Genomic DNA, 27,139 nt, shown 5'->3' with positions numbered 1-27,139 from the left:
ACAACACACTGGAGAAACTCAGCAGGTCGGGCAGCATCCGTGGAAACGATGAGTCGACGTTTCGGGCCAGAACCCTTCGTCAGGACGGTTCCGGCCCGAAACGTCGACTCATCGTTTCCACGGATGCTGCCTGACCTGCTGAGTTCCTCCAGCATTTTGTGTGTGTTCCCTTGTGTAGGTGATTGACAAGAGGATCAATAAGGAATCTGATGGGTGACCGATACAAGATGGGTCCCCAATCTGGGGTCCATGGATTCTTTGCTATTGGTCCATGGCATAAAAAAAGATTGGGATCCCTTGGGTTACAGGGAAATAAGGGGTTAATATGAATGCTCAGAGCTGGCATAGACTCAATGGGCTGAATGGCATCCTTCACATCAAAAGGGAATTAAGCAATATTTTCGAATGGAAGGATACAATTTTACAAATACATTAATCGCTTCATTATTTTTCGTAGCTGGCACTAATTTAATTTAGGCATTGAATGGCTGAATTTAAACGTTGCAATGGTTAAGTGATTAAGGGTTCAGACTCCAATCATATGCAGTGCTTTCTGCTAGTAAAGAATACAAATCTGGGAATTTCCAAGCTGAATCCTCCACTTGAATACAATTTGATTTTCAGCTGGAACGAGTCAGGGATGTAACTGCTAAGCATTGAATGGTGGTCTTGCTAGGAATTTAAAATGCCTGTGAATTAATGGGCATTTATTATTGTGGCCATTGCACAAATCCTGGTTAGTCTGCTGTATTTGTAGTTCATTCCAGTTATAATTGTCAATGCTCTTCATCTTTCACGCAGTCTATAGAATATAATTTGAGACTGAGATCACTTAATCAAGATTACTTGTGTGGGCTGTGTACCATGGCCCTAGGAATGGTTCCTGTCAAATTTATGTGTATAATACATGTGCTTATGCAAACTGAAATTTATCAAACTAAAATCCACAAAGTAGGAACAGTTGCAAACTTCCTGCTCCCACTTCTTTGTTGAGTGAATAGTCGGGTCTGGGTCAAAGTTTGGTTTTCTGATGGGCTTCGATCACTTCTAACACGTTACAACCTATTCTCTGGTGCACAAGTCGGCACCTTTAGGTTGAGCACTGGGGACACCAGCACGGCAGCCAAAATAAATAGACTGAGTTGTAACAAGGCACATGCGTGTATACCGCCAGGGTCTCTGAGGTTGGATTTGTTCGGCACTGTTGCGTGTTTGCTGATTGCCAGATTCCATAGCTGGTTTGGAATGGAAATGTGTTGTACTACCTAACACCAATCTCTCCCAACTTTGACTCAAACAAATTTAAAGCATTAATGGCAAAATACTGCAATCCATTTGCCTCATGCAAAAAAAGATGTGGCCTTGGCAGTTGGATCTGTCAGTGATAAACTGGTATTGTCTATAAATTGTTGAATTACTGCTATATTGTGTCACTATTGTGCAATTAGCTAGTACTAGAATACCCGCAATGATTTAATTTATGGATTTACAGCTGAGTTAATTCTGGGCTCCAGATTGAAGAATTATATGAATACAACAATTAGTTGTATAACAATGCAAATTTTACTCTATTTTGAAAAGAATACAATGGTATTTCCTCTGGTTGGGGGGGTGCAACTGTTATAATATTTATTAGGATGCCTACTAAAGATATTGCTGCAATGTAATGATTTTATCCCATGTTGCTAACAAAGAGTTGAGGGACGTGAGTCGAAGGAAATTTATTTTCTTACTGCAGTCACTGAATAGCAGCATCGAGCTTTATAACACTTTCAAATGCAGAGCAGATCCTCCTTTGCCAAGCTATAAATCAGTAACCTTATTACATCAATGTAACATTTCTCCCATTTTCCAGACCAGCAGCCCTGGGGTCTGAGTGATGATTGTCAATCAGCACTGTTCTGTGCTGTGGTTTGTACTCAGCAGAAACTGCAATGAGAATGCTTATATTCATTTCACATAGAACTCTTGCAGTCGACAGACAAAGGAGACTTTCATTACATCAGTCCACAGTAGATTTGAACTCGAAACCAAATGGCAAAAAGCCAGTGATTAAAACACTGCACCACCTTGTTTCCTGTCTGCAATTTCTTCTTGATTTCCTTGATTTCATGATTAGATTCAATTGTTGGTTACAAAATTCTGTGAGAGGTTAAGGGTGAATAAAACACTGAAAATATTTCACATAACAGAAGTTTAAACTGTGAAAAGATGTGCCTGCTTTTAACAGGACTATTGTCCACTGTTTCATTAGAATCAAAGCTATTAACAGGTCTTGTACAAATGCATTTGACATGCAAGACCCTAGTCATGTCTTCACTGTGAGCTGATAATTTGTGAGCGAAAATTTTACAACAGCATTCGATGAAAATCACCAGCTCTGTGTTTATGGATTGGCACGTGGTAAGCAGAATATATCTCTGATCGATCTTAAGATCCCTCTTTCCGTTATAATCTTGCTAATCATACCTTATTCAGGCTTGCAATAGATTTGGCAATTATTACCATCCCGAGATTTCCTTTTAGCTGTGAATCCTGACACTGTCAGTTATGTCAGCCTTGTACTTATGGGCCATAAGCTGCATTCACTGTCCAGTCTGATTACAAGCGACCACTGGCCAACGTCTCAATGGATTATAGGTTTTAAAGCAAGTCAAAAATTGAATAAATTCAAGATTCGCTCATAAATGTGGCTAAACCCAATGAACCAGAAGATAACCTGTGACGAAAACCTACTTCCTAAACCTGCCGCTTGACTGCTTGTCTTTTGCAGTATTTGTTTCAGTAGGGCTTTCGTTGCCTAGGAAACCAGTACATTTTGCTATGCGTAAAAACAGTTAAAGAACAGTGCAATCAAAAGGCTGCGAATAAAAGAGTAAATCTGTGAAGCAAGATGGTCTTTTCAGGTTTGATTACCACTTCCATTTCTTGGGGGAAAAAAGATCACGATCTAGATTCTGTTACACTGCAGGAATAGTGATTTCACTTAACGAGATGGACTGTCGAATTCTGTCATTGAATCTTTTATTTGCGCGATTTGTTTTATTTTCTCTGCAAATTGGGTGTTTGTTGGTCTTTTTTTAATGGGTTCTTCTGAATTTCTTTGTAAGGAGACTAATCTCAAAGTTGTAAAACGTAGACATACTTTGATAAAAAATGTACTTTGAACGTTGAATCTAGTAACCTCTGGTACCTTGAGGGATTCTACCAAAAAGAGAAATGTAAGATTCAGAAAGGAGAGAAATATTTCTGGGGACGTTCTCACAATAAGTTGTTTTAGGTGATAATGCAGACTGGTTATTTCCCTCCTGGCACTGCATTGCTATTCTGAGACATATTTGTATTCTACTCAAAGCTTTCTCCCATTTTAACAGAATCACACCTCAACATCTACAGTACCTGTGCATGTAAGAACTTGCCTTGTATGTCATCCTTGGAGCTGAAGATCAAACACAAAGAACAGTTCGCTCCATTTTACAAGTTATTAACTGAGACTCACAATTCAGAAAACAGAATCTGGACCCATGTATCATGTCTCTGAGATTCTGGGAGTAACAGGCTTTTTTAACCATGTTAGTGGAAAACCAGGGCTTCTAGAAAGACCAAAAATGTGTATTTCTTGATCTCTGACTGTAAGATAGGTGAATTTAATTTTTTTAAGCATAACATCTTTTCAGAAGCACTATCTATAACTGGTTTTAAAAGGCAACAAGTAAAGGAAACCTAAAATGGAGAACAGATAGAAAAATAGGGACAAAGTGAATGGCACTTGGAGGGCTAGCACAGACACAATGGACCAAATGTCCTCTACTGTAAGACACCTAAATTCTCTTAAAGCAGCTAATGATGCCTATTGGCCTAAATTATTCTTGGATTTTCAGAATTCCACAGATTGTTTGAGAATCCGTGATACATTTTCCAACTTTAAACTGGGTTACTAGGCTGGAATTTACCTTAGATTTGGAGACAGCAGTGTTGAAAGCATCTCACTATGTGCAAGTGAAAAACCATTTAACAAAAGCTAGTTAACACTCACTGGCACAGCAGATAATTCACTCTTTCTTCAAAACAACATATTTAATCACAAACTGGTTTGTTTTTAAATGCAAACACCTAGAATATAACACTCAGACAAGAGGACTTGCTGTGGCACCCAGATACAAACAACAGAAGTGGTCCATTTAAATGATGAACAAGTCAAATGTTTTCCTATTTTGGGGTCTACAGAGTTCAGATGATTCCTTCATCGAGCAGTTTGTTGACGCCATGACAGATTTTCTGCAGCGACTCTTTGTATAAGCCATTGGGATTGTACAATTCAGAGAGAAATTCCACGTCTGCAAAGAGTCTGAACACGTGATCGATGCGGCTGTGGGATTTGGGGGTGAGGTGGCGCTCAATCAGTTCATGCAGTAAGTCCTTGCATTCGTTCAACAGCTCCGCCAGAATGCTTCTGTCAAACGTGAACTCAACCTCATAGAAGCTCACTGCTGTCATGGCAGCCTGGTTTAGCTTCTTCTTGAATTTATCCACAATCTCCACTTCGTCCTGGTTAAACTGATTGTTCCTGTAGAGGATCCCGATTTTCAAAGCAATCTTGATCAAGTCCTTCAAGACCTTGTGGGCTTCCTTCTTGTCGTTTGTGTACTCTCTGGTTACCTTGTACAGCTCATCCAAGATGTCGCTGCTAGTGTCGTCAATGAGCATATTGGCCACCACCTTGGTGGCCATTTTGGTGAGGATTTTCTTCTGAGCTTGTAAGGCCAAGCTTTTGGAATTAAAGGATTCAGTTCCTGCTGTGAAAATAAAAGATAAACAGAATGTTGATCACAAAGGATTTTCATAAGGCAGTTATATGCAAATCCCCAGCACAATAACAGGCTATCATACACCCCGTCCCCATTACACTCATCCTGTCTCAGCTTACTTTACTCTAACAGCAAATCATTTTACTTCCTCTTTTGCATACTAATGTGGATTCCCTTTGTTAAGATATTTAGCTCAATAATACCGTGGTAACAGATTATATCTTACTGGATATGTTTGCATCTGAATGTTGAAAAGTAGAGAGTTCAAGAACAGAGTGTAGAGCTGACGGCAAAGGTCTAGTTCAGGGGTTCCCAACCCGGGGTCCACGGACTCCTTGCTTAATGGTATTGGCCCATGGTATAAAAAAGGTGAGCCCATGGTCTAGTCGGACACACCGCCGCAGTATTGAGGCTTTGTCTTCTAGATAACTCGTTAACTGAGGGAACGTTAGCTTGCAAGGACTGCAGTGGTCCATATAAATATTATTTTGAACAGCAGCAAAGATGTATCCTTAGTAACTGATATAATATTACTAAGTCGGGTAATCTAGTTGTTTATGGGAGTTGCTGTGTACACTGTCTCCCAATTTCCTATGATACAATAGTAATGACATTTCAAAGCTATTGCAAAGCACTTTGGGGTGGTCTTAAAAAGATAAGAGAGGTTCCTGTATAAAGTTGGGTTCTTTCTATTAAATATATTAGACTGATGAGCCATTTAGATAGTTGTGGATCAAGAGGCTCTTATCATGTTCAAATTGAAAAGAAAAGAGGATTGTTCTGCACAACAACAGTTCATCATCATTCCAGGCACCCTTCCACAGCCTCAAACATGTCTTGAATTGTCCCTCTCTATTTCCACTACCCAATGTGGAGATATAGGCACTTTCATGATATCAGTCCAAAATTGGTCAGTTTAAACCTGTGACTCCACGGCCAATTCTGCCCTTAAAGTCCACTGTAGCCTTAAATAACATTTATAGTTGTTCTTTTCATATACTGTAGAAGACCCATAATGAATCTCACAATGCTAATGACTGTGATCTTTAATCACTGTTTCTAACTACTAGAGAAAGAGAAACCCAAACATGATGGAAGACTGAAATAGAACAAATAATCGCCAGAAATAGCACAATAATTTAGTCCCAGCTGCTGAGGGTTCGAGCCCACACCAGGGACCGAAGCATAACAAAGGGCACTCATGAGGATGTAGCACTGTTTAGGGGAAGATGCCATTGCCTGTTATTGGGGAATGTAAAAGTTCCCATATCATGTCACAGAAGGGCAAACAAATTATTTAATTAGGATCTGTATTTCAAGACGTAGACAGAAAAATATTGATATTTAGAAAAACAGATTTAGTATAAAATAAAGGAAAGTAGTTCATTCCCATTCTAGTCTAAGTGAATAGAAAGGGAAAGGGGAGCATCTGATGATTCATTTTCTGCCTGGTACTGTGCCATATTAGTCAAATGGTGAGGAAGTCATTTGCAGTTCCAGCTTTAACAATTTAATGTGCTGGGAGCCTCTGGTTCGCAAATGAATCAATGCAATAGCTTAGATTTATATCCTCCTTTTTTTGGGAATCTACATGCGAGCAGCACTTGGTGAAGCATTGCTGGCCTATGAACAAATGCTATTGCCCTCCCGAAAAAGTTCAGTGTTTCAAAAAAAAAATGGTAGGAGTGCGATCATTCTAGTCGAGTATGATGTTCCTCCAAAAGGTTGTCTGTTGGGTCTTCAGATGGCCATGGAGACTGACATGAGATCCACAAAAATGGAGAATGCCTGTGTGTGATTTTGCTTCACGTGGGAAGGCTGACACACAGGCGGTGCCTGGCAGACCAGGGCCAGGTTCCATTGGCATAGGATGCAAGACAACTGGGGGCCCTTCACTGCTGCAGCCTTCCTCAGTCTTCACTGACATTGGGATGAGTCATCATCCTCCACCAGGTCCATCACTGAAGTCTTGGTCGGATCGCTCTTTGCCTGGAACCTCCTTCTTGACCTTAGTGCCATGGGTGACCATACTAGGAACTAAGTGCCTGATGGCTAAACTCCAGGTGACATCACTCTTGGGATCTCAGGAGCTCACAAGACCCACGTCGAGATGGCGATCTTCAGAGAAGACTTCCATCTATTACCTTCCAGCTTCTGGTGCTATTTCCCTCCCTCATCGGCCTATCACCCTTCTTCATCTGGATTGGGATCCACCTACCACTTGCTAGCTCTTAATGCATGCTTTCCATCCACCCTTTTATATCATCTGTGTCCTTTCTCTCTATCTTTCAGTCTAGATGAAGGATCTTGACCCAACTCATCAACTGTCGATTTCTTATTTGATCATTCATAGGGAAAGCTGATATTTCCTGTCCATCTCCAACTCCAACCTATCAAATGTGTGTCAACATTCATTTTCAGGTCAGATGGAATTAGGATGATAGATTTCCTTCCATCAATTAATGATGATGATTATGAAGACATGTAGTCCTCTTTTATTGTCATTTAGTAATGCATGCATTAAGAAATGATACATTATTTCCTCCGGTGTGATATCACAAAACACAGGACAAACCAAGACTGAAAAAACTGACAAAACCACATAATTATAACATATAGTTACAAACAGTGTAACAATACCATAACTTGATGAAGAATGAGCATTCTTCTTTCAACAATTCAGTTATTTCATTACTATCTTAACTATTTGCTTAATTCTAGCTGTATTTAATTATCCACTTGCCAAGATGGAATTTGAACTCCGGCCTTCTGAACAATATCCCAGACCTCTTGCTTGAGTGATAGGGAACTCCAGAATTTCCTGTGTTAAGTGATGATGAACTAACTTCGAAAGCTGCTTCATCAAAACAGTCCATTTATAACCTGTCACCAGTCATTTTAATTTTCATATGTGTTTACTTCCTGCTTTTGGATGCTCATTTGCTTAGTGCCAATGAGATATGGGATGGGAGTGCTGAGAGATAGGGTGATGGATTATAAAGTCCAGACAAGGTAAGCTATTTCACTTATCACCATACAGCCATTGGCTCCCTGTTATAAAGAAAGCTTTTGGTACATTGGCCTTCATAAATCAAAGTATTGAGTACAGGAGATGGGATGTTAAGTTGATGTTATATGAGACATTTGTGAGACCTTATTGTAGTATTGCTTGTAGTTTTGGTCACCTACCCACAGGATCGATCTAAATAAGGTTGAAAGAGAACAGAGAAACTTTACAAGGATGTTACTGAGCCTGGAGGACTAGAGTTATAAGGAAAGATTAAATAGGTTAGGACTATATTCCTTGGAACGTAGAAGATTGAGGGGAGATTTGATAGAGGTAAACAAAATTATGAGGGGTTAGACAGGGTAGATGCAAGCAGGTTTTTCCCACCAAGGTTGGGTGGGACTACAACTAGAGGTCATGGGTTAAGTGTGAAAGGTGAAAAGTTTAAGGGGAACATGAATGGAAACTTCTTCACTCAGAGCATTGTGAGAGTGTGGAACGAGCTGTCAGTACAAGTGATTTCAATGTTTAAGAGAAATTTGGATAGGTACATGGATGGTTGGGGTACGGAGGGCTGTGGTCCTAGTGCAGGTCGATGTGAGGAGGCAGTTTAAGTGGTTCGGTGCAGACTAGATGGGCCAAAGGGCCTGTTGCTGTACTGTACTTCTCTAAGACTCTATGACAGCTCCCAGCAGACCACCTCCATCAGTCACTCTCCCTCTTTTAATTTCTCTGTGGTTCTGAAACCTCTACAGTCGCATGCCCTTCAATTCCCTTCTGATTCCTTTCTCTCATCTGCACTAAGGGATAATTTACAGTAACCCCAGTCAAGGTGCCAGTATATCTTTGGCTTGTGTCTGGAAATCGGTGCATTTGACAGAAACCGACACAATCACAGGGAGAACATAAAAATCCAATGCAAACAGCTTCAAACCGTGAATTTTAGAACCGTCAAGTGCAGCACTAACTCTGCCATCCCATGCCCAGGCATGTCGGCTCTCTGAAGAACTGAGGCCTTAGTTGAATATCAATTGTGTGGAATCACATACCAGCCACAGTAATCAACTCATCCCATGTCTACTGGCACACTAAACTTCTCAGGAAGAATGAGGGCTACAGCTCAGGAGCTTGGAGTGCTTCACCAACTGTCTCCAGCTCTCCTCCATGCAAAGTCAATGCATTTAAAGATGTTTAATAGTGTACTGTGCATCATGCCAGAGACATACAAGGTCACCTGTCTCCCTGATCTCTGCTGCAGGTTTTGTTTTTCACCCATAAGTCAGTAAAGGTTGCAAAAGAAAAAGCCGTACTTAAAAGTGACATTAAGTCACTTTGGAAAACGGTCAGCTTGGACAGAGCGAGGAAGGAGAAGTGACTTAGGGCGGCGTGTAGGGTTGCCAACTGTCCCGTATTAGCCGAGACGTCCCGTATATTGGGCTAAATTGGTTTGTCCCATACGGGACTTCCCTTGTCCCATATTTCCCCCGCTAAGGTAGAGCGTTCCTATGAAACCGTTCGTAAGCCGAAATGGCGTAAAACGCAGGAGCAATTACCATTAATTTATATGGGAACATTTTTTTGAGTGTTCCCAGACCCAAAAAATAACCTACCAATAACACATAAAACCTAAAATAACACTAACATATAGTAAAAGCAGGAATGATATGATAAATACACAGCCTATATAAAGTAGAAATAATGTATGTACAGTGTATCAGAATCGGGAAAATTAAGCCAAAACCGATTTGTAGAAAAAAAATCGGCACGTACATGCATGTGCACGTCACTCATACACACACAGGTGCCCGCGCAAGGCGTCATATGGTAGTCTTTCTCAGGGTAAACACAAGTGTCCCGTATTTGACTGCTACTTTTGTCCCTTATTTGGGAGTGAGAAAGTTGGCAAGCCTAGTGGCGTGGTAGCTTAGTGGTTAACACAAGGCTATTACAGTGCCAGCAATCCGCATTCAATTCCACCACGGTCTGTAAGGACTTCCCCCTCGTGACTGTGTGGGTTTCATCCACCCGGATTCCAAAGACATACAGGTTACTAGGGTTAATTGGTCACATGGGTGTAATTGGGCGGTACAGGCCTGCTAGGTCGAGTGGGCCTGTTACCGTGCTGTATTGCTAAATACAAATAAATAAACAAATCAGGTTAGTCTCGGATCAGAAAGCACCCTCTTCCTTAATAGACTCCCTTTAAGTGCTTTTTCTCACCCAATGCTCCCATATGTAAAAATTCCTCAATGCTTTACTGAGAATTTATGCAGAAGCTCACAACTTTACTTGCTGGTGGTGCAATGTGTCTCACGGGGCTCCTTAGCAACACTGCGACACTTACTGTAAGTTTCCTAGGCTGATTCCACATCATGCTCAACATCATGTTACCAGTCTTGTGGAATACCTGCACATTGCTCTATATTGTTTTGTACACAATGCATATAAATTTCCTAAACAATCCACAGCAAGTAATTCAAATGTGGTCTCTGGAGCGTTCAACAAAATGGGAATAACCATTATCTAGATTCACATTCTATCAAAGCTGAGTAAATCCCTAATCTATCTATTTTTATCATATTTTCTTGTGACGTGGGAGAAGGCCTTTCAGCCCATAGCTCTCAGAGAGATCCAATTTCCTTACTACTTTGCCACCTTAAACAAAGCCATGCACAGCCGTTCTTCCATTAAGGGAATCCACCCTAACATCCCAGATTAAGTACTGTGGCGGTCAGCAAGTGGTGATGGGGACAGGAATGTAAATTCTGGGAGCCCCTCAAAATATGAAGGTTGTAGATCTGCCTCTACAGCTACCTGAACACCCACCAATCGACAACGCCTTAACATGCTCGACTCGAGAAATCACACTAATTGATGGAAGTGACAAAAGGTTTAAAGGGTCTGATTGAATCACAGAGCAGTCGCAAAGTGCCTGATGCTTCTGGTTCTTATGTCAATCTCTCTTAGTGATGTTGTTTGCAGGAGAAGTCTTGACCATTCTGGGTGAGCACTGCAATTGATCCTTATGTAAGTGGAAAACAGTGTTGTTTTAGCAGATCATGTACTCTAGTCCTGGAAGTAAGGCACACATAATGCTTTACAGTGCCACTGTAAAGTTCAATTCCCACCACTGTCTGTAAGGGGTTTGTATGTGATCCCCATAATTGTGTGTGCTTCCTCTCGGTGCTCCATTTTCCTCCCACATTTAAAGATTCGAAGTACATCTATAATCAAAGAATGTCTAAATTATACAGCCTTGAAATTCGTTTGCTCTCAGGTAGTCACAAAGCAAGAAACCCAAAAGAACCCAATTAAAGACAAAGAATAAAAATAAAAGACCAACACCCGATGTGCAAGAGAAAAAAAAACACCAATCATGCAAACAATTTAAGTGAATAACAATCTGAATGAAAAATTGAGTCCTCAGATCCAAACTGTGTAGCAGCCCGGAGTAGGCCCAAAGCCTCGCTTATCAGTTCATCATATTAGTGGGCACAGAGTCAAGAGCTGGGGCAGTCTTCATAGCCTCGGTGCCATGGACCTATGGGTTAATAAGTTGTGGGCATGCTATGTTGCTCCTGGAAGTATGGTGACACTTGCGGGCTGCCCCCCAGCACATCTTTGGACTGCATCGGTCGTTGCTGCAAATGGCACATTTCCCTGTATGTTTTGTTGTGTCGATGTATGTACGACAAATAAAGCTCATCTTTAAATCTTTAGAAATGTCGGCTGTTTAACAGTAATAAAATCATGTTCGGATCCGGCCCTGAGCTGATACTATTAGTCCAGAGGGAGACTGCCACTCTGTTAGCACTGCTAATTTTAATTCATAATACCTTGTTAACAATAATCGGCTTTCCTATAAGAATCAGGTCTGGATTGATTGAGTGGCTGATCTAACCAGAGCGCTTGGATGCTCTCTGTTAGAGAAATAAATGTGTTTTTTTTCCATTTGAGGAAAAGTATTAGTGACAGCAAAAGTAGTTGAGGCAGAGTTCAGTCTGGATAGACCGAGGAGCGAGCGTTGATTTAAATATGAAATGAATCAGCCACAGGACAAATGTAGAAAACAAGGATGCCAGGAACAAAAACACTGGAGAGGGTCAGCACCGTGTCAACCAGGGTCCAACTGTGAATGAGAACAAGAAGACAGAAGCAATCAACCTCCCCGCCCCCCGTTTTATGTTCATGACATAGAGATGGAGGAGAAGAGCAGCTTTTAGTAACATGAAATGGCTTGTCAGAGCACATGAGGGTAATTGAGGATAATGTACTGAAATGGGCTGGGAATTGATTAGGAAGCTGAAAGTGGGGAGGAAGAGGAGAAAAGATTGTACCTCCCTCAGATTGATAGGCTGTGACCAGCAGGTGTCGGTGCCTGGAGCCCAACTATTCACCATTGACGTCAATGATTTGACTGAGGGGTCCAAATGCCTTACTTTCACATTTGCTTATAATACAAAACCAGGTGGGATTATGAGCACCAAGGGCGATCGAAAGAAGCTTCAAGGAGGCAACAGGATGAATGAATCAGAGAAACATAGAAAATACAAGTAGATGTGGGCCATTTGGCCTTTTGAGCCAACTCTGCTGTTCAATACGATCATTGTTGATTAGCAAAAATCAAGTACCCTTTTCCTGCTTTCACCTCTTTAACTCTGAGGACCATACCTAACTTTTTCATGAGTCTATTCAGTAACTTGTCCTCATTTGTCCTCTGTGTTAATTTTCACAGTTTCAGCACCCCTTGGATGAACAAGTTTCTTCTCATCTTATTCTAAATGGCCCACCTCCTATCCATAAACAGTGATAATCCCAGTTCTGCCCTTCTGTAGACAGGAATATCCTTCCTGTATTTAGTATGCTCAGCCCTCACATTCTTCTATCCTCTGGCGAATATAATCCAATAATTATATAATATGATCCGTATCTCGGGTAATGATGAGTTTGTAAGAGAGGAAATTAAGAACCTGGTGGCATGGTGTGAGGACAATCACCTATCCCTCAACGTCAGCAAGATGAAGGAATTGGTTGTTGACTTCAGAAGGAGTAGCGGAACAATTTACATCGTTGGTGTGCAAGTGGAACAGGTCAAAAGCTTTAAGTTCCTTGGGGTCAATATCACAAATGACCTGACTTGGTCCAACCAAGCAGAGTTCACTGCCAAGAAGGCCCACCAGCGCCTTTACTTCCTGAGAAAACTAAGGAAATTTGGCCTGTCCCCTAAAACCCTCACTAATTTTTATAGATGCACCGTAGAAAGCATTCTTCTAGGGTGCATCACAACCTGGTATGGAAGTTGTCCTGTCCAAGACCAGAAGAAGCTGCAGAAGATTGTGAACATAGCGCAGCACATCACATAAACCAACCTTCCGTCCGTGTACTCACTTTACACCGCACGCTGTCGGAGCAGTGCTGCCAGGATAATCAAGGACACGGCCCACCCAACCAACACACTTTTCATCCCTCTTCCCTCCGGGAGAAGGCTCAGGAGCTTGAAGACTCGTACGGCCAGATTTGGGAACAGCTTCTTTCCAACTGTGATAAGACTGCTGAACGGATCCTGACCCAGATCTGGACTGTACCCTCCAAATTTCCGGACCTGCCTCTTGTTTTTTTTTGCACTACCTTACTTCCCATTTTTCTATTTTCTATTTATGATTTATAATTTAAATTTCTAATACTTACTAATTTTAACTGTTTTTAATATTTAATATTTGTAATCCAGGGAGTGGGAAGCGCAGAATCAAATATCGCTGTGATGATTGTACATTCTAGTACCAATTGTTTGGTGACAATGAAGTATAAAGTATAATTCCAATCTCCCTTCATATGCCAAAACTGCCATCGTAGAAATTAACATGCCACATTTTCACTGAACTTACCCCCAGTGAATGTGTAGATCAAAACTATACACAATACTCAAGAGTACACGAGATCTTCAGTAGCACACACATAATGCTGGAGAATCTCAACAGGTCAGGCAGCATCTAGTCAAAGTTCAAAGTAAATTTATAATCAAAGTATGTGTATGTCACTCTGAGATTCGTTTTCTTGCAGGCGTTCACAGCAGAACAAAGAAATATAATAGGATCAACGAAAAACTGCCCACAAAGGCTGACAATCAATGTGCAAAAGAGGACACGTTGTCCAAATACAACAATAATAAACAGGTAAATAAATACGGAGAATGTGAATTGTAGAGTCCTTGAAAGTGAGTCCATAGGTTGTGGAATCGGTTCGATGTTGAGATGAGTGATGTTATCCATGCCAGTTCAAGAGCCTGATGGTTGAAGGGTAACTACGGAGGGGAATAAACAGTTGATATTTTGGACCCTTCATCATCGATACTCAAGGTGCAGTTTCACCGAGGCCTTGTACAATTCCAGTGGGGCATCCCTGAAGCAATGCTGAAGTCTCTCACTGTGCCTGCCAACGTGTCATTTACCTTCTTTAGTGCTTGCTGCATTTGCTTGTTTACTGTCATTGTACGAGGCCATCCAGGTCTCATTACACCTTTCCTAACCTACCACCATTCTGACAATCCGCGTACACCCCCCCCCCCCCCGGGACTTTGATCCCAGTGTACAAGTTCAGAAGAAAGATTTAGTTTTTATCTTCATTGAAACTCTGAGCATCTGAAAGCTATAAGTAACAAAACTAGAGTGGGCAACTTAGAAAAAGGACAGTGAATGGCCAAGGACAATAGCTTCATGCTGTTGCTGGCACAATTCCTGTCGGTCAACTGACCAGTGCTATAGATAGGGGTGGTTACACTTCCAGTGACCAGTGCTATACGATTGAGGTGGTTACACTTCCTGTTGGTCAGCTGACCAGTGCTATACGATAGAAGTGGTTACACTTCCTGTCACTTGCATTATGTTTCTGTGAACGCTTTGGATTTATAGGGAGACACAAAATACTGATAGAAAGCCGTTATCCAATTATTTCTATCCCCCTGCAATTCTTTCCTTTGAAGTGCTTGTCCATATTTTTCATTCAGCTGTTCAACACTTTCCATATTTTCACCCTCTTTGAAGGTTATCAATAAAGCTGCTTCCACCACTGTTTCAAGCCATGCATTCCAAAATTGTAGTGACTGTCAACTTGAGATTTATCTCCAGCTCCACTTCAGTTACCTTAAGTTCTGATCCTGCTGCCTGCAGAAATGATTTTCACTTTTTCACTGTCAGAGCCCTTCAACTTGATTGCCTCTTAGAGATCTCCCCTTAACCTTCTTTGTGGTAAGGAGAGAAGTACCACACCCCCTTGGTTCCCTCTGTATCTGCAACCCTCATCCCTGGTATCATATCAGTAGCTCACCCTGCACTCAAAGAATCTGGCACAATAATGACCAGGGATATGCAGAATTTAGATTGACTTTCTTATTTAAGCATTTTTATCGAGAAATTCAATTCCATTTAGCCTATGTAGCAGCCAATGGAATGGATTTCAGAGGCAGATGACAACAAAGTGACAGAACCATTGCTAATATTGGATTTGCAGGGTTCCAGGACATGAACTGTCCTCTTGTCTTTTGATAAGTATGTCAAATACATGTACATTGACTGGGTTTTGAAGAAGAGGCTGCCAAGACTCAAGGTACTCTGGTCCTTGACGCAATTAATAGTTTCATTGTGATAGTTATCAGGAGATATTGGGCACAAACAAGAGGAAATCTAAGGATGCTCTGGTACCCCCGATGTGGTTTCCTGTATATTGGTGAGACCGATTCATCCACGAAAAAAAGTGGAATCTCCCAGTGGCCACCCATTTTAATTCTACTTCCCATTCCCATTCCGACATGTCAGTCCATGGCCTCCTCTACTGCCGCAATGAGGCCATATTCAGGTTGGAGGAGCAACATCTTATATTCCGTCTTGGTAGCCTCCAACCTGATGGCATGAACACCAATTTCTTGAACTTCCATTAATTGCCCCCCTGCCCCCCACCCTTCACCATTTCCCATTCCCATGTCCCTCTCTCACCTTATCTCTTTACCTGCCTATCACCTCCCTCTGGTGCTCCTCCCCCTTCTGTCCTTCTGTCCTCCTGTCCTCTCCTATCAGATTCCCCATTCTTCAGCCCTTCATCTCTCTCACCAATCGACTTCCCAGCTCTTCACTTCAACTTCCCCCTCTCCATCTATCTCCTACTACCTTGTATTTCTTCGTCCCCTCCATCCACCTTCTTACTCTGACTTCTCATCTTTTTTCTCCAGTCCCGATGAAGGGTCTCAGCCCATTACGTTGACTGTTTGCTCTTTTCCACAGATGCTGCCTGGCCTGCTGAGTTCCTCCAGTATTTTGTGTGTGTTGGATAGACCGGGCCTGTTTTCCCTGAAGCAAAGGGGGTTGAGAGGAGACATGATAGGGGTATATAAAACTGTGAGAGGCATAGGTAGGGTAGACAGCCAGCATCTGTTTTCCATGGCAGTGGTGTCAAAAATAGAGGCACAAATTTAAGATGAAGGGGGAGGAAGCTTAAAGGAGATTTTATTTATTTAGAAATAGGCATCCGTTAGTCTCGTGAGACCATGGATTTGCACCTTGGAAGGTTTTCAGGGCGCAGGCCTGGGCAAGGTTGGATGGAAGACCGGCAGTTGCCCATGCTGCAAGTCTCCCCTCTCCACGCCACCGATGTTGTCCAAGGGAAGGGCACTAGGGCCAATACAACTTGGCACCAGTGTCGTCGCAGAGCAATGTGTGGTTAAGTGCCTTGTTCAAGGACACAACACACTGCCTCAGCTGAGGCTCGAACTAGTGACCTTCAGATCACTAAACCAACACCTTAACCACTTGGCCACGCGCCAACACACAACCTGAAATATAGCACAACCTGAAACATACCCTGCTGGCCCAACGAGCCCACGTTGCCGGATTACCCCCATGTGACCGATTAATCTACTAACATTTACGTCTTTGGAATGTGGGAAGAAACCGTACTACCCAGAAAAACTCACACAGTCACGGGAAGAACTTACAAGCTCCTTACAGACAGCAGCGGGAATTGAACCTGGGTCGCTGTCACTGTAATAGCAGTACTTTAACTGCTACAATACAGTGTCGCCCCTTGAGATCTGAGGGGGAATATTTTTTGCACAAATGTATTTGATACCTGTAATGGGCTGACAATGGAGGTGGATGAGGAAGGAACAGTGACATTTAGGAGACATCTGTACAGGAATGTAAGAACGGGGCACAGTGGGAGATGGAATTAATGTAGACGTGGGATTAGTACAGAGAGAAATGGTGGACAGTTAGACATAGTGGACCAAAGGGCCTGTTTCTATGCTGTGTACAGCCGGCTGACTCTACACCTAACCTTCGCCCACAGACACACAGCCTTTGTCTGAGGCCTAATGAGGAATTAAGAAATAGCATTACTATCTGTTTCATTGGGGCTGGGATGAGGATTATGTTTTAAACTAGATTCATGATAGCTGGATACTGTTACTGCTCAGAGATTAGGATTATATTAAAACAATGGCTGAAAAAGCAGATTTTTTTCGAAGTATCAGGGCAGTCCATGGTTTTCTCTAGTCAGGCAGATCATGAGTTGGTGGTGTATTATTTCAAGACACAGAGGGTTGCAAGCCTATGATTTAATCTAAAAATGGCCCACAGCATGTACCGTACTGTTATTTCATCGCTGACTAGATGAAGCCGAAAACAGAATGATTCCTTTTATGCACATCGGGAACCCTATTAAAGTAGGCTACACCAATTTCCACGGCTAGACCTGTGCTGGACTGGTTTCTGTGTGTTGTTACAATGCCAGCAGAGATATTTTATCCAAGGCACAGGCTCTATTTTTTTTGGCGTATAGCATTCTTGCTCCCTTATTGCAAAGGCTATTGGTTCAAGTTGCATTCCAGGACCTGAGTTTGAAACTTTGGATGTTTAATGTAACACTGAACAGCACTATAATGACTAACTCTGGAAGCTGCGCCTTCAGCTACTAATAATCCAAGTTCTGGAATTAATTTCCTCCTTCCTTTAGGCGGTTTCTTAAAATCCAGTTCTTTGTTCAGACTTTACCCAATATCTGCTTGTAAGGCCTAGCTTTAAACGTTGTTTGATAAGCCTCTTTGGAGATTTGGCTCTTTGGATTTTTCAGTCTTTATTTATGTATAGATTTTCATAGATTCTGTTGTATTTCTTTATTTTCTGATAAGTGCCTACAAGAAAATAAATCACAATGTAGAATGTGTTGACATGTATGGACTTTGATAATAAATTGCTCTGACTGTGACTCTTAAAAGCATTTTCTAGTAATTATTTTTTCCCTTTTTGTTGTTGGCCGTGGTTTATTGCTGCTGGTTCTTTGTATGAAATGTCACATTTGAGGCCCAGCCTGTTGGTTCTAGTTGATATTAACTTTCCTCTGTGGCTCCAGAGGAGGTGGGAAATGTCTGGGACCATGATCAATACTCCTTTCTGCTAAAACAGCTGCTCTCTTACATTCGTCTCTGGACAGATTAGGTTACTCGATATCGAAAGTGTTAGGAATATAAGTAGTAGAAGCAGAACAGACCATTCAGCCTTTTTGTCTTCACTGCTGTTCAATGTTCAAGACTGACTTTCCCCCTCAGTACATATTCACACAGTATTTTTATATTTCTGCAGCTGAGGGTGATACTGAGGCGTATGTTATGAAGTTGGTGCGAAGAATACAATACTAAACTTTAGGATCTTGTCTGGGTTCATTAGGTATTTAGTCCTTTTTAACCTTGTGTGGTACAATATTGGACTTGAACTCACCCCTTCACATTCTAACAGGATCTGGATCGGTGTAGTGACATCAGAGGTCCCACACATTCTGCATTTCTAATGGCCAAGACTTTGTTTTTAGCTCATGAAAAAGATATGGGTATTGTTGGCAAGCTGATCAGTTATTCCCCCTCACTAATTGCCCTTGAGGTTGTGGAGGTGAACTGACTTTCTGATTGCTGAGCGTCTTGTCAAGCTATTTTGGCCTGAAAAGGCAAATGTTCATTTTCCTCTGCTGCCTGATCTGCTGAGTTCCTTCACCTTTTAGTGTTTTGATCCAGATTTCCGGCATTTGCAGTCTCTCTTTTGTCTCCGACCTTATCTCACTGCCTCTTGTGTTTTCTGTGGTTATGTTCTCCTCTTCCTTAACTTCAGCTGCTCTGAAGGCCCATGATTGCTGACTACTCCAGCCCTCAATTCTCTGTAGATTGTCAAATTGGGGTTTGAAGATGAAACATCATTCCATCTACATATTTCCATCCATATCTATCCTGATCCTGATTGGGAAGAATGTAAATATAGATGCTGACCATAGACATAATTATTCTTCATTGGTACATGACAAGGATGAGAGGGCTGCACGAGAATAGGCAATCATTCTCTGAAGTTTAGAAAAATGTGAAGTGACCTTAGGAAAATATTTGAAACTGAGGGCTTGAGAAGGTAGAGGCAGAAAGGCTGAGTTCCTTGCTACAGAGTTTGAAAAAGGGGATGTTATTTAAGTAACACACACAAAGTGCTGGAGGAACTCAGCAGGTCAGGCAGTATCTATGGAGACTACAGCTGCCCATTCACCTCCTCCCTCACCTTCATTCAGGACCCTCAACAGTCCTTCCAGGTGAGGCGACACTTCATCTGTGAGTCTGTTAGGCCCTTCTACTGTATCCGGTGCTCCCGATGTGACCTCCTCTACATCATTGAGACTTGACATAGATTGAGGGACTGCTTTGTCGAGCACCTTTGCTCCATTTGCAACAGGCAGGCTTTTCCAGCGGCCAACCACTAGTTCTGATCCACATTCCCATTCTGACATGTTGGTGCATGGCCTCCTCTGCTGCCAAGATGAGGCCACCCTCAGGTTGGAAGAGCAACACCTCATATTCCACCTGGTAGCCTTCAACCTGACGGCTTGAACATCAATTTCTCTAACTTCTGCTAATTTCTCCCTGCTCGCCCTTCTCTCTTCTTCCATTTCCATTTCTAGCTCTTCTCTTCTCCTCACCTGCTTATCACATCCCTCTAGTGCCCAGCCTCCTTTCCTTTCTCCCAGGGTCCACTTCCCTCTCTTAAAACATTCCTTCTTCTTTGGCCCTTTACCTTTTCCACCTAAGCCTCCCAGCTTCTCACTTCATTCCCCCTCCCCCACCCACCCACCTTCTCCCTCACCTGGCTTCACCTATCACCTTCCAGCTTGTACTCTTTTCCCTCATCCCTTCTTCTTATTCTGGCTACTTCCCCTTCTTTTCCAGTCCTGATGAAAGGTCTTGGTCCAAAACATTGACTCTTTGTTCCTTTCCATAGTTGCTGCCTGATCTGCTGAGTTACTCCAGCATTTTGTGTGTGTTACTCTGGATTTCAGGCATCTGCAGAATCTCTTCTGTTTATGATGTTATTTAAGACCAGGATTAGGAGAACTTTTTCATTGAGGTGATTGTGACATTGCAGAAGAAGATTTGTTGTGTACATTCATTACCAAAAACATTAGGCTTTCAGGATTAAAGGGAATCAGGGGTATGTGCATTGAGCTGGAAAGCCGTTATGATCTCTGAGCTCCATCGTGAACATTTTGAACCGTGATGCAGGCTTGAGAGGTCATACCCTTCTCCTCTTCCTCTCATTGTAACTCTCTGAAGGTCTTAAGCAAAATCAATTTCCGTTACTGTTGTAAATCTTAATCACAAAATCTGTCAAATTTGTTCTTGCGGAATTGGTCATTTTGGATACTACTGTATAGACAAAAGACCATTCTACATTCATCTGTATTGTGTCCTGCCTCTGCTGACTACAGATGCCAAGCCTGTACTGATTCAGCTCTGTAGTTGGTCATAAGGAGGAGATGAAGGCGTTGGCTGTCCACTCATTGGCCAGCACCTTTATTGCAAGGCAACAGTGGCTAATACATCCTTGCAAGGCGAGTTGAAGAAACTTTAGGGGAGATGTTTTGAGGTAGGTTTTTTTTTTACATAGAGAATGGTAAGTGCCAGGGACATTCTGTTGGGGTGGTGGTTGAGGCTGGTACACTAGGGACATTTAAGAGACCACATGGGGTGTGTAGGAGGAAAGGGGCAGCTTGACCATGGAGTAGGTTAAAAGATTTGTCACAACACCAGGTGCTGAAGGGCCTGTACTGTGCTATACTGTTCTATTTTCTTTCCCCCCTAGAAATAATTCATGGTTACTGCTTTCCTGACCATTTCTCCCCTATCCAAATATCCAACATGATCTTCCTGAAGCATCCTCATTTTACTAACTTTAAAAGCAACATTTCCACCTTGTACCAATTCCTTCTTCCAATGATCCCTGAGTTGTTGAACTCTCTACCCTGCCCACCCTCCAACGTTCTACAAGCTTTGCATGTCAATGAAGTGTGATGTCACTTTTCATTCAGATTTTCTTCTTATCTGCTCTTCAAATTTGGTGTCTCCTGCATCAACAACTTTCCTTTTTGTTTAGTGATACAAGTGCTTGCAGATCTGAAGAAACAAACAAGAGATGCTGGAGGAATCCATTTTGCCTCTCCATCCAGACAAGGGTCTCGACCCAAAACATGAACTATCCATCTCCCTCCATGGATGCTGCCTGACCCACTGAGTTCCGCGAACATCTTCATTGTGCTTCAGATTCAAGCATCTGTAGTCTCTTGCCTCTCCATTTTGCTACTCAGTCTAATTCAGGGGTTCCCAACCTGGAGTACATGGACCCTCGGTTAATGGTATGGGTGCATGGTATGAAAAAGGCTGGGAACTCCTGGCCTAGATGAAAAATCTCATCCAAAACATTGCTGTGCATTTCCCTCTTTTTATTCAGAGAAGGGGTTCCCAACCTTTTTTATGCCATGGACCCATACCATTAACCAAGGGGTTTGTGGGCCCCAGGTTGGAAACCTCTGGTTTAGAAGCTGTCATAGGGTCTCCACTCTGAAACATTAACTATTTAGTGTTTAAATTTTTAATTCTGCAAAAGCATTATTCAATAGTCCATTGCAACTTTAATTTTTCATTTAAAGGATTAAGAAAATGGATCACACAAAGATTTATCAAGTGATCAGTGCATTTAAACCTCTCATTTAGATTGTTTGATGACAATTTGTACAATAAACTCTAAAAATATACAGCAGAATAAAATTAGGATGCTAATGGCACTGAATAAGAGAGTCAATTGATTTACAGTAACAGGCAGTTATATTGCTAATCAAGGCTTTGAGTGTTACATTAAGGACAACAGTTGTTACTTGATTGATTATTTCAGCCTGCTCTAGGACCTGTTCATAAGGTTTAATTTCCTCTTATCTACTTTATGATGACTTGCTTGCCTCCTTCTTCTGAGGATTCGCCTTGCCTGCTTTATCTTACGTGGTGACAGGTGCACTGTAAGTAATTCTGTGCCCACATCAGTAGCACCCGTTCATGGAATAACAGAAGATGCAACTTAAAAAGGCATTGCAAACAGGTTGACCTCCTCTGAAGAGATTTATGACTGCTGGGGTCCAATGTGATAAGAAAAACTTGAAAACAATTGTGATTTCCAGTCCTGATGGAAATACTGAAGGTTGATTTTCATAGGAGCAGAATTAGGCAATTCAGCCCACTAAGTCTGCTCTGCCATTCCATCATGGCAGATTAAGAGAACAGTTATTAATGATCTGCTCACTGCATCTCATCTATTTCCAGACCTCTGCTCTCAACTTTTCCCCTGCCAGGTATGATCATGATTGAAATATTCTGGCCTTCCACCCACAATCTCCATATTCAAAGGATTATCTGGAAAATGTGCCCACTGAACAGCAACAGCAGGTCTATGAAGAATATTTGACCAACATATGAGGAATATACAAAGTTCTTTTAATTGCTGTAGATTGCTCATATGTTAATTCTCTTAGTGTTTTTGAGTATCGTGATACACCAATAGATTTTATTTTATGTACAGCAAAACATACAGTGAAATAAGACCATAAATCATAGCAGCAGAATTAGGACTTATGGTCCATCATGGTTGATTTATTATCCTCTTAACCCCATTCTCCTAACTTTTCCTTGTAACTCTTGATGCCCTTCCTAATCAATCATCCATTAACTTCCACTTTAAATACACCCGATGACTTGGCCTCTATTGTCATCTACGGCAATGAATTCCACAGAATCACCACCGTCTGGTAAAAAAATTCCTCCTCATCTCTGTCCTAAAGGAATGTTCCTGTAATCTGAGGGTGTGCCCTCTGGTCCTAGGCTCTTCCAGTATTGGAAACATCCTCTCCAAGTCCACTCTATTTAGGTCTTTCAATATTCCATAGGTTTCAATGAGATCTCCCGTCATAAAGATATTGTGGCAGAAACAAAATTGTAATAATAAAGCTGATTAGTGCTTCCAGGTCCAATATCGAAATATTTCTTAAATGTAGTAATTGTACCTGATTCCACCGAACTCCATGATATTCCAAAAATCATCCAACTCTGTAAAAAAAGAAATCCCCTCAAACTCCCATGAAAACTTCCTTCTCTCATCTTAAAACCGAAGCATCTAATATTTGTCCTGAGGAAAAAACTCTATCTACCCCTATTATTCCCCATACAATTTTATATGCCTTCTATAAAGTCACACCTCCACTTTTATGCTAGACGAAAAACTCTAATCCAACTAACCTCTCCCCATAACTATAGTCCTCCAGTCCAGGCAAGATGCTAGTGAATCTCCTCTGCATTGTCTCCAGCACAACCACATCCTTCCTATAGTTTGGCAAGTGGAATTCCCCCTTCTCCAGCCCTTTATCCCTTTAACCAATCAACTTCCCAGCTCTTTACTTCATACCCCCCTCTCCTGTTTCACCTATCACCTGCCACCTGTACTTCTTCCTCCTCTCCCCCACTTTATTACTCTGACTTTTCATCTTTCTTTCCAGTTCTGATGAAGGGCCTCAGCCCAAAATGTTGACTGGTCATGCTTTTCCATCGATGCTGCCTGGCCTGCTGAGTTCCTCCAGCATTTTGTGTGTGTTGCTTCGGACTCACTAGATGTTTTTTAAAATCTTTTTTCGCACCACTCTCTGTAAACTCCAGATACCGCTGTGTCTGAAAACCCCAGATCAGCAGTTTCTGAGATCCTCAAACCATCCCGTCTGCCACCAACAATCATTCCGTGGTCAAAGTCACTTAGATCACACTTCTTCCCCTTTGCTGATGTTTGGTCTGAATGACATCTGACCACCATGAACATGTCTGCATATTTTTTATGCAGTGAGTTGATGGCTCACGATTGGCTGGCGAGATATTTGATGAATGAGCAGGTGTATGTAATAAAGTGGTCACAGAGTAGATATCACAAACAAGAAGTATCTCAGCACTGATCCTGGTTACAGGACTTTCAACCACAAATACATCCTTCTACCATTACCCTCTGGCTCCTATCTCCAGACCAGCTTTGAATCCAATCAGTCAGCTCATTATGGATCCCATGTGCCTTAAAGCTTTGGACCAGCCTACCATGTCAGACCTTGCTAAATGTCTTACTAAAGTCCATAATGAAGGCAGGGACCCTGCCTTCATTAATCTTCTTTGTCTGGGAGTTTTTTTTCCACAGAGTGAGCTGCCAGCACAACGAATGATTTTATGGGTAACAGAACTGAAGATCCCTGGAGCTGACTGAGAAACTATGATCAAAGTATAGATCCTTTCTGGACTGATGAGTAACAACACTTGCAAGTTCACCTGCATGACACCCAACCCCCTGGCTTGGAAAAGCATCCTCATCCTCAACATGACTGGATCTACATCCTAGAATTCCCTACCCAAAATCACAGCAGAAATACCTTTCACTGTAAGAAAAACAATGCTTCAAGATGGAGACTTACCACTGCATTCTCATGACTATAAAGAGACCATGAGCTGATTTATAACAAATTACCACCCCAATTTCTCACTAATGATCAGTCTTTATTGAAAGCATGACTTCTCCTGCATTCTGATGATCTCGATTGGTCATCACTACACTTTGCTGAACCCATTCCCAAGGAATATCATGCAGAAAGGTGAATGCCGAGCCTCTGCAAAGAAAAGTATCATTTTCTAGTATGCGGTTTTTCCTTTTACGTATGGTGATGTTAAGAGTATTTTTAGCCTTTATGGCTCATCATACGTTATTGCAAAATTGTGCAATGCATTACAAACAGAAATCTGAAACATAGAAGAAATTTGGAATAATTTTGAAGCAGTACATCAATCTTCAATTCATTTATTTCAACATCAAGGATGGGGGAAGGAGAGAGAGGGATAGGGAGGGGAGAGGGGGAAGGGGAAGAGCAAGGAGAGGGGGAAGAGGGGAGGGGAGGAAGAAAGGGGAGGGGGAAGGGGAAGAGGGGGAGGGAGAGGGGAGAGAGGAGAAGGGGAAGAGAGGGGGTAGGGAAAAGAGAGGGAGAGGGGTGGAGAGGGGGGAGGGAGGGAGAGGGGAGAGGGAGAGAGTGGGAGGAGGTGGGGGTAGGGGGAGAGGGGGGAGAGGGAGGGGAGAGAGTGGTAGGAGGGTAGAAAGAGAGGGGTGGGGGTAGGGGAGGGAGGGGTAGGTGAGGGGGAGAGAGAGGGAGCGAGTGGAGAGGGAGGGGGAGAGGGGAGGTGAGGGGGGGGAGAGGGGGAGATCCTGCTTTTCATTGAATCACTGGAGGTTCATTTCAGACTGCCAAGTTGAATTCTGAATCCTGACTCTGCAATCAGCACCCAAAACACAATCACAAATTTAAAGGCAGATAGAAGCATTGCAGTGTAATTTAGTATAGAATTACAAAGGTTAGCACTACAACTTTCCCCACAAAATTTCTGATCTCTTGCCTGAATCTTACTCAAAAAGTCTACTGTGCTCCAGCTGAGATTTATTCATTTATATACCAGCAAGTTTGGGGTTTTGGGACAGGCATATCCAGACACTGTAGTTTTAAATCCACTGACAGTTCCCAGCTGGTAATCTGACCATGTGTAATTTATTTTAAGAAGTGATCTGGGTATGAAATGTGATGCTGGGCATTCGAAAGAGAATGAGGTAAGTGTCTGGAAGGAAAGGATTTGTCGGGCTGGTGAGGCAGTCAGGGTAGCTCAGTTGCTGTTGTATGGAACTGGTGTGGGTGGGATGGGATGAATACGGTTCTTTCACTGATAAAATCATACTGTGTTTATGTCTAACACTGGACTTTGCAGGAACACAAACTTAATGAGTCTCCCCAGCATTTAATACTCAAGTGCCGAGAAAAGATTGGGAGCCTTGATATATGGCAAAGCCGGTAGCATAACTTTGCCATCAGTGGAAGGCTGTTCAGCAGTTTTTCGTGTGGGGCTTGTTCTGGTGTTCCCAGCTGTCCCAGATACATCAGACAAACTCTGCTACCAGCAGGTTCTCCCAGCCAGTGGGTTCATCCTTTAGCATGCAAACTCAGTAAAGGAGGGGCAGTCGGGAGTCAAGCAGTAGGTTCACTTATCAAAATCTGGGCAACTGTTGATTCAATCTGGGAATGTGCCCAGGTGGTTTGATTTCATTTCTGATAGTGACGATGTCAGAAAGTACAGCTTGGGTTCTCTGAGCTGTTTTTAAGATGAAGCGTTAAATTGATTTGTTTTCCCTGGTCCTCCTCTCCACAGTTTGCAATTGACTGATACAAGTGCTGCCACTCATTTAAATGCTATGCTGGAAATACGAAATTCAAAACAGAAGATGCAGGGGAAACTCGGCAGGCCAGGCAGCATCAATGGAGGGAGAAATAGTGTTATTACTTCAGATCGAGCTACACTCATTCAGGTCATTGACCTGAAACCTTAACCGCATTTTTCTCTCTAAGGATGCTCAAAGTTCAAATTTCAAAGTACATTTATTATCAAAGTTTGTATACATTATGTAACCTTGAGATTTGTCTCCTTATAGACAGCCACAACACAAAGAAACCCATTTAAAAAAGAGACCGTCAAACACCCAGTGTGCAGAGAGAGAGAAAAAAACACATTGTGCAAACAATAAATCTAAGCAACTAGCATTCAGAACGAAAGTGAGTCCACATTCATGAAGCCCAGCACAGCCGGAGATGGCCACGGCTTCAGCCTCAGTTTAGCGCAGAGTCGAGTAAACGTCACTGAGCGGCAAGCTGAACCAGCATGGCCCTCTGGTCCTGACACCCTGCCTTTTCAACCTGGCCCAGCGTTTAAATCGTCCAAACACCGGGTTGTCTCTCGCTCTAGGACCCTGGCACTGTCGCTTTGATACGCTCTGGGCCTGGATCCCCACTGCCACATTTCAGCCCCTAGCTGACTTGTGTGTTCTCTTGTTTTTTAAAGAATTCCTTTCATTCACCTGACATCTGTCTGCCC

The 27,139-nt window shown here is 42.3% G+C and overlaps 1 protein-coding gene and 1 long non-coding RNA gene across 3 annotated transcripts in view; one reads left to right on the top strand and one right to left on the bottom strand.

Annotated features, from left to right (window-relative positions):
* Positions 1-999: 999 nt before the first annotated feature.
* tnfaip8l3 (tumor necrosis factor, alpha-induced protein 8-like 3) overlaps positions 1,000-27,139 on the bottom strand; it is a 69,106-nt gene continuing 42,966 nt past the window's right edge. The window contains exon 2 of one of the 2 annotated variants that reach the window (XM_072277707.1): positions 1,000-4,793. In XM_072277707.1, the coding sequence (XP_072133808.1) occupies positions 4,231-4,793 (563 nt within the window). In that variant the 3' untranslated portion in view covers positions 1,000-4,230. Of the gene's footprint in view, positions 4,797-27,139 lie in introns of both variants that reach the window. The other variant, XM_072277706.1, reaches the window with a different exon arrangement.
* LOC140209463 (uncharacterized) lies at positions 2,827-21,863 on the top strand. Its single transcript, XR_011888987.1, has 3 exons — positions 2,827-2,906; positions 13,876-13,988; positions 21,261-21,863. It is a non-coding gene; the product is annotated as an uncharacterized lncRNA (long non-coding RNA).

Source organism: Mobula birostris, chromosome 14 (assembly GCF_030028105.1).
Source record: "Mobula birostris isolate sMobBir1 chromosome 14, sMobBir1.hap1, whole genome shotgun sequence".
In the NCBI taxonomy this organism is placed as follows: Eukaryota; Metazoa; Chordata; class Chondrichthyes; order Myliobatiformes; family Myliobatidae; genus Mobula; species Mobula birostris.
Note: the sequence above shows the minus strand (reverse complement) of the source record. Positions and strands in the feature narration are given on the sequence as shown.